The following is an 8,691-nucleotide window of genomic DNA, read 5'->3' as shown; positions in this document are numbered from 1 at the left end:
TGTGGATAAAGGTCCAAATAGTTCCAAAGGCTGTAGACAACATTGCTTATTCTGGCCTGAGTAGCTCAGTTTGGTCAGTGTGTAAATGATAGAAATGGCATGCATTAGAGCAAGGGTTTCTCTAACTTTTTCATGCCACGGACCTTCATTGGATAACATTTTTTCCCAGGGACACACATGATAAGACTTAGTATTGATTTAGTATTAAATTGTAGCACTGTCTTCACTGTACATGGGTTTAGGATATGAATATTCTCATACATTATCTAACTGGGATCATTTCTATTGATTTAAATTATAGTGATCTCAAACGATTCCTCATTTTGCTGGGGACCCCCTCAAAGACCCTTGGGTGTCCCTGGACCCTATTTTGCGATGAAGTTCCACTTGTCTGTTTCAAGATGTCTACTTATCTTGGCTGAAATTTCGACTCAGATCTTGTCGCAAACAGCTTTTCACATTCAGGTAGTATTTTCACAACGATACTACTTGTCACGGAATGTTTATTTTTGCACATATGAAAATGCATTTACAAAACGACAAATAATGGACAATAGACAGTTGTGTGGGGGAGGTTAAAGAAAAGATAACAAAAATACATAGAAATATGTGCCCTGGTGAATGAGGTCTCCTTTTGACCGTGTGTATGTGTGTGTGTGTGTGTCCTGTTTCGACTACCCAGTGTGCAGGGGGCCGGCATTTTGGCCTTCAGAAGCGCACACGTACCCTCCAGGAGTAGTTGGTGAGGACTTTGTTCTTTTTCCTCACAATGCAGGTGTATGTGCCTTCATTGATGGCGTTGGCCACTATGCTGATGTGGTCGTCTTTCAAGGAGATGTAGCCCGGGTGGGAGAACTCCAGCAGCTCCCCGTCCTTGTACCAGCTGGAACGGGGGTCAAGCGATAAACGGCGCTCAATTAGATCAATGACGTCACCGCGTTAAGGTGGTGCGATACAAGAGGAGACGGCTATACTCACTATACTTTGCCTTTCTTGGATGCAATTTTCTTCCCACACCGGAACGTGAGCTTCTTGCCCTCGGCTACCAGCTTATGTTTGGTCCTTGGGGGGGTCGGGGTGGGGGCCACAGTGGGGAAAGGGAATTCTGTAGAGAAATGGAGGGCAACTCTTGAGTAACGTTTCGATTTTAGGCATTCAGCTGACGCTCCTGTCCAGAGAGACTTAACAGTGAGTGCAACAGTAGAATGAGCTTCAATTCCTGGATTGACAAAATTACAAGCAACCAAAATTACAGAGTACAAAGGTCAAGACTGGATGGTCAGGATAAAATATTCCTTTGACCATAGAACGATCATGTAAGAGTAAAGTGCTGGGACAAGAAAAACAATCGGCTAAGGAGAGAGACAGAAGAGATTATACTGTCAGACAATGCACTTTTGGTATTTCATAATCTTGGTGCCTTAAAGTCATGTTGTGAGTGGTGAAGCTTTGTAGAGCTGACGCATAACAATTGCGTTGCCAAGCATTTGATTACCATCAAAATATTTGCTACAAATGTTATCACGTCAGACACTTAGTGAGCTTTTTATAACCCCTGACCTGCCGGCGCCGTAGACTGTCTTATCGATGTAATCTCTCACATCTGGCTTTGGACAAACACAACGGGCCGCCTCGTGATCAGCTGAAAGTCTTGCTTAAAAAACAGTCGCTCTCGTTAATGCCGCAAAAATCCAAATTGACCTTGTGTGTCTCTAACCCTCAAGCCACAGTCTGAAATTCCAGCGGTTTGGAGTCACTCAGGAATTTTCCACAGCCGTACAACGTCTCCCAATCAACAATGAGGAACAGATTACTGTGAGCCAGGAATCGTATCCTCTTGCCTTTCTCCACACTGTCCCTTGTTGCGGACAAAAATCTCAGAAACCCACAACAATCTATGTGCTGTGATGGTTAGGAGGAGCCATTTCCTGTTGTGCAACAGGGGACCTCAGCAATACTGCATTTGACTATAGACCTTAAGAGAAGTCAGGCTGCCAAGAGTGCCGATACATTATTGGTACTTAATTAAGAAAAACCAGCACTCGTCCAGGTGCGGCGATCAACAGGTAGCTGTTATATTCTGTTAAAGTTCTGTGCTAAAACGCAAATTGCCTCCCTGGGGACACTGAAGTTCTCCAGGACTAAATAATTGAACAAGTCTCCTCCAGTGGCAAGCGCTAATCTCCCTTTAAAATCAGATGTTTGAAAACCCCCATCGCAGTTCTGCATGGCTGGACCTGTTGGCTCCCGTTGCTCCATTGGCAAACGGTTCACAGCAGCTCCCTGCGCTGCTCAATTGAGAGAAATCTTTTTCCCCTGGACTACTGCTCCGTCTTACCGTAACAAAAATCACAGCTGGAGGGGCAGTGCTTCTGCATCAGCTTGCGCTTGCTGTCGCAATAGCCTTTCCGAGCCCAGGCTGGACAGATAAATAATCGGTCCAAACATCCTGGAGGAGAGGGGAGATGGAGTGAGGAGGAGGATCAGAGAGCAACTTTCAGTCTGCAGCAAAGGAATTTGGAGTTGTGATCTGCTTTTGGTTCCAGTGGGAATGACTCACCATAACACACACTAATGATGACTCATGAGTAGAGTTTCTACAATATTCATTAATGCCACGTTGGCCTTCGGAATCAGTTGCCGAATTGACCCAGACCTAAAGTATGTTCTACGTCCTGGTTTCTTAATCTGTTGGTTGTGACCCAGATTGGGTCATAGGCTTTGTACTGGTGGTTCTCCACGTGTCAAGCGTAAGAATTTTAATCAGCATGGGTCCTAGACCAAGAGAAGAAATGTCTCATTTGTGTCCTGGGCTGAAAAGTTCCCTGAGGCCCTGTTCTACATCTGTGACAGTATGTTAAATGAGGATCTAGAACGTACCGTAGAGTCGGTGCAAACCCCACACCTCATCCTGTGTGATGAGCTTGCGCCCTGTCAGAGTTGCGTTCAGGTGCATTATAGCTTTGGGGTTCAGGGAGTGCATGAGTCCCAGGACATGGCCGATCTCATGAGCTGCCACGTGGACGAGGTCCGTCAGCCAAACCCCTGCGCGAAGAAGACACAGTGGATTGTTTTGTGTTTCAGTTGCCGTGTACCTCGCAAGCTGTCCAACTCCGCATCCATCACACTACCGCTTAAATACTCACAATTTCAACAAACATGATAAAGATACATGCCTTTTTTCCAGCTGAAGCGCATGTTTCCCAGAATCCAGTACTCATGGTCGTCAAAGTGGATCTCGCCTGTTGGTGGGAAGAAAGCGTGGGCCAGTTCTCCAGTGATGCCGTCGAAACAATGGTGCAAGTGGGACTGCAGGCAGTCAGTGTGGTTGATGGGGTAGAAGCCTGCCAACAGAGAGAGAGACGTACCTCAGAGCCGAGGAGGGAAACCCTCGCTCCAGTATTTCTATCCTGTGTACAGTACAGCCCGGAGATGATGAATTACAAAGAACAGAACTTTTTCTTCCAGGCTTCGCCCCGCAGGATGACAACCATTTTTCTCACTGTCACTGAGAATTTATGCCGGACCCTGGAGCTTGCACCCAAAGGGACAGATAAAGCATAATTTAGGTCGCGTCACCCTGAGCCGACATGTATGGAAGTTGTTAAGCATTTTTTTTCGTACAAACCGAGGTATGAATCATGCGGAATATAAGCTCGGTAATATAGTCGCGGTAGTGTGATTTAATGAGCTTGGAGGCAGAGACGCTTCGGCGATGACAGCGCGGAGGGAAGAGCCGGAACGACAAAGCCCAGGACCGGAGTTCCGAGCCAAGGAACATCTGTTTGGGATTGATGCGTCCACACGCAGAGTGCCCACCTATCTTAATGTCTGCCTCTTGGTCAGCTGGCACCTCTCTGAAGCTGAATGGTGAGACGTCACTCCACATGCCAAAAGCCTTGGCGATGCCTCTGCGCGTGTCGCTGGCGTTCATCAAGTTTGTTGGAAAGGACAGCAACCTGCTCAGAAAACAGAATACCATCGTGTAGTTAATACCGGTCTCTCTGCGCATTTTTCTCAAGCAGAAGAATCTGCCAAAAAAACAATGGCTACTGTTCAGACAGACCAGAATTCCCACAAGCACTACGGGAAGAGCTACAGTACTGAGATTTGATATTCTATTATCTCAGCTAGGGTTGGACCGATATCGGTTTGCTGATATGTTGGGTTGATATTGGCCTTTGAATAAAAGTCAGAAATGGATCGGTCAGTATCGTCCCCCATCAATATGATGGAGGTGAGGATATAATTTTACTGAACAGCTTGTAAAACCTGCAATGAAAGCTGCCTCACCCTGTCTTAAAGGAATAGTTCAGCACAAAATTAAAAGTCTGTCATTATCTATTCGTCCCCATGTCAGTGGAAACTCCATTGAAGTTGGTAGGACCACCAAACACACCTGTAGTTCCATCTCAGCCTTCTCTCAGATGAGTGACGTTAACAGTACCGTCTTTTTACAGCGCCAAAAAGCATAAAATGTCCATCAAATTTCTCCATTCAGCTAATCCAAGTGTTTTGTAGCCAAACGATTGAACTGTGGATCCAAAAGTCCAATATTTACTCTACTATGGATGGATGTCAATAGGTTGTTGGTCCATTTGTAGTGGAGATGATAGGTTTTGCTCTGTGTTTTATTGTTTCTGTTCACCTGCCCAGAGACTACAGATGGAAATTAGCTAGCAGCTAAATCTGGTACAAAGCATCTTCTCTCTTTGTTTGAGATTCATGTATTTTGTACATGGTCCCTGATATAAATAAACCCAATAAACTAAACTAAACTATCTCCTAAATTTACCTCAATGACAATGCTTTGTTCTAGATCAGTAGCAAGCAGGGTGTTCTGCTACAGCGCTATAGGATTGCCAGATGGCCCCGTTGACTTCAATAGTTTGGGAGCAGGCTGAGATGGGACTACAGGTGCTTAACTCGCTGTGTCTTTGGAGGTCCTACAAAACTTCAATGGCGTTTCCACTGACATGGGGGTGAGTGGATAATGAGCTTTGAGGAGCTGCTAACCCACTAGCATTAAGAATTGAACATGAATACTTGTATGTTAGCTTGAACTTGTCCCATTTGAGCTGCTCCGGGGTGAGGGTGTAGCGCTTGTTCCTGGAGAGGTGGAGCACTTGCGAGCGGGCGTCTTTGCGGATCCCAATGAGCAGCACACTGGTGTGAGCTTCTTCCTTGGACAAATAAAAACCTTTGATTAACCACCTTACATTATATTCAAGCTGTCGAGCTGGCAGCGATAGGGAAACAGTGGCTGGTGAAATGGCTTGATGGTCGACTGAACTCAACCTCGAGGACTCTGAAGCCATGCTTGGGTTATAGATTTTGGATATACACTGCCCGTCAAAAGTTTGGGGACACCTGATTGAATGTTCTATGTTTTTCATCATCTTAAAGCCATTTTGATCTGAAGGCTTATACTTAAATGTGTTTCTTAGACCAGTGGTTCTCAACGTGGGGTCCGGGGACCACCAGGGGTCCTGGAGGGGGTTCCAGGGGGTCCCCAGCAAATTGATGAATGGTTAAACTTCATTATTTCATTTATAAGAACAATTATAGAATGTAGAAGAATGACTGTTTTGATCATAGTTTCACTGTCATCTCTCTACCTACAATACAGATAGTCATGGAATTCTAGACAAAATCATATCTAACAATAAAAATATTCTCCGATTTGGGTCCGAGAGACAAAATCTCATCAAATGGGGGTCCGTCCGTGGCCCTAATATGGACTAGGGGTCCTTTATATGAAAAAGGTTGAGAATCACTGTCTTAGACAAATATAAATAGTGAAGTTGATGCCTATGTATGAATTTCGTTCCAAAGCCTTTGCCTTTCCATCAAAGCAAAGGGCGGCTACTTTAAAGAATCTAAAATATAAGAGAGTTTTAACACTTTTTTGGTCACTGCATAATTCCATTTGTGTCATTTCATAGTTTTGATGTCTTTACTATTATTCTAAAATGTGGAAAATGGTCAAAATAAAGAAAAACGTGGTGTGTCCAAACTTTTGACAGGCAGCGTACATGCATTTTGCATTCCGCAGAAAAGCTCTGACATTTTCTAGCTGTGGATATTAAAACTCTATTGTAATTTTACAGTTACTACTAACTACTCTTGCATGTGAATGTTACGTATTACATTTTCATGCGAGGGGCATTCCATCTCATGGAAAAAGGAAGTGGTCAGCAGTAAAAGCGCTCTCCAAACGTTAAGTATGATACATTTCACAGATAGGTTGCGTCTGATGTCCCTTCGGGGAGGGGCAAATAAGACTCCAAATAATAACACCTGGATTCTACTCTCCCTTTATAGCAGTCAAAGGCCGTCCATGGGTGCTTTGCATTTTAGTGCGATCGTAAATATGCTGTGAGTTAAATCGAAGTTTGGGTTTGCTTTGGCTGAGATATTTCATAATAGTGATTGCGCCGGTTGATAAAATATATACCTTTATTCCGAAATGGGTTGAAGTGATAAACTTTCCGACACCTGAAGTTGGACCGTGATTCTGACCTTGGCTGATGAACAGAAATACTAATGAAATACTTTCAGAAAATGAGGGGAAAGGGTAGGGGCCCCATTCTCACATTCATACTACCCATGCAGCCTGAATCTTGATTTCTTTAAGGAATCCATATTGTTTTAAGCTTCAGCCATGGAAACCTGCTACTGTACTTTCTTATTGGGGAAGCTTTTGAAGATTCACTCTGTATTCTACACCCTAACCTCCTTTCCTGCGTCTGCTACTCCCAGACAAATAGATGCAGTATTTCCTTTCTTTCATTTCCTTACCGAGATAGTGAAACAGAGGCAGCCAGTCAGCTAGACTGCTCTCCATTGTTGTTGATGTTGGTGAAGATTCCTGCACTAATGATAATATTTCTGTATTGCATTATCTGCAGGCCAATGTTTTATGCAACGCTTGCTTTCCTGACCTGGGATGACACACTGGATTCTTGTGTTCAGAGATTTATGAGGTGTTTAATGTTGTTCGCCCAGCGCAGTTCTTTCTGTGTCATGTCTTGTTAGATTCGCTGCAAATCTAACCTCACGCTTTGGCACGAATAAAGATAAACCTTGAATCACGAAGTCCGGAACAAGCGGGCTAGACTAAACCTTGAAAGCGATGGTGTGCGCTGACGCTATGGGCAAAGCATCTGAAGACAAATCCCCAAGGATCCGCATTTCTGGTGACTTGTAAGAGAGGGATTATGGTTTTCATCTGTTTCTTTCATAAATGTTGAAGGCCCACTGCCACAGAAACAAATCATTGACTTTTTTTTCATTCTCAAATTGATTGACAGAGCTCTTCGTGTAAGGACTAACAGTCTATGACAGTTAATCAAGAGCTTTAAAAGTATTTTGACACTGTAAAAGTTGCATTTCCAGTAATTGCCCCTATAGGGAATGAATCAAGATTATTGAATTGAGTTTACACTGAGGAATGGAGAACTGTCTGTCACAGTCATAGCTGCCTGTTCACTTTCACTTGAGGTGGACTTACTCTTGAAAATACTGAAGCTGAGAATGGGTCGAAATACTGTATATTCCAAATATATGTTGCAGATATACAATGTATATAAATTATTTCGAATGAATGTCATCTACATGTACAAACACCTTTATGTCCAATTTTTTTGTCTCTAAACATATTAAGTATGCATGTATTCTTTGCAGTATGAGTAAAAGGGAATACTTTCAGAATGGTCTTTCACTGTATCTTATCATATTCGGTGTGAAACTATAATCAGATTATCTACTTTGTCTTTTTTTATTATTACAAAATCTATTTTATTCTGGTACAAGAAGCTGAAGTCAGGCAGTTATGTAATCCTCACCCTCTTCTAGTCTTGAATGACGGATGATGAGTGTGTGTGTCAAAGGAAATGACATAAAGCCATCCATCCAGCTCTGTAACACAGTGGGTGGGTGTCAGTGATTGAAGTTGTCTTTATTCTCCTAACTTTTCATCAGAATTTGTGGTGTAATGATACCATGCGTTACTCATTTTATCTGATGTCAAAGCCAAAGACATTATTAAATTTGCATGGACAACGGATGCAAGTATTCGGATGTGGGGTTCTGCATGGTAACAGCGGTCAATTTGAAGGAAGAATAAAGTGAGTGGTATATTAATTATGCTCACTAGTTATGGCCTGTATTAATCCCCGTATGTGCCGTTTTCAAGTACACGCCAAACTCCATTCAAATTTCTGGCAATTTAATGTCGCCTTGCTCACCGGCAAATGCACACACCTCGTGGGACATAACGTATGACGTATTCTTGATCGTTCGGATCTTCTGGCAAATCCGGCATATTAATAATTCATCCATGCAGCACTTTATTTAAAGAAAATTAAAGAAAAATCAACTTTCAGAATCGGTTCCCACCGCACACTGCCGTCCTTCACTGTGCATGTTGGTGGAAAAAAAAAGACTGGGAATAGCAGTTGAACCACTTACGAAAGTTTAGTTTTTATTGAAATAAGCGATGCTTCGTACATTGAATATATGCCGAAATGAAGAGTGGCTTTTGAAGAGTAAGAAAAGGTTCTAAATCTACCAAGTATTTACCGTTAAGGAAGGCAACATTAAATTACCGGTTTTTCTGAATGGAGTTTGGTCACCATCTTTCCACACGAGAGCGCAGCATTTCGGCGTTAGCCAACTTATATTAGTTCA

The 8,691-nt window shown here is 43.1% G+C and overlaps 1 protein-coding gene across 1 annotated transcript; it reads right to left on the bottom strand.

Annotated features, from left to right (window-relative positions):
* Positions 1 to 494: 494 nt before the first annotated feature.
* On the bottom strand, positions 495 to 5,183 carry mmp23ba (matrix metallopeptidase 23ba; the record flags this gene model as incomplete). The annotated part of the gene is made up of 7 exons (XM_071525077.1): positions 495 to 883; positions 979 to 1,105; positions 2,339 to 2,449; positions 2,881 to 3,045; positions 3,177 to 3,344; positions 3,820 to 3,959; positions 5,047 to 5,183. Coding segments are annotated over 7 exons (1,023 nt in total), but the record flags the coding sequence as incomplete, so codon positions are not given.
* Between the last annotated feature and the right edge of the window lie 3,508 nt (positions 5,184 to 8,691).

The sequence above is a fragment of the Centroberyx affinis genome, unplaced genomic scaffold, assembly GCF_046629955.1.
Source record: "Centroberyx affinis isolate AG114_WGS23_722 - 3 ecotype Tasmania unplaced genomic scaffold, CSIRO-AGI_Caff_v1 ptg001262l_1, whole genome shotgun sequence".
Classification (NCBI taxonomy): Eukaryota; Metazoa; Chordata; class Actinopteri; order Beryciformes; family Berycidae; genus Centroberyx; species Centroberyx affinis.
This window is presented reverse-complemented; position numbering and strand designations above follow the sequence as displayed.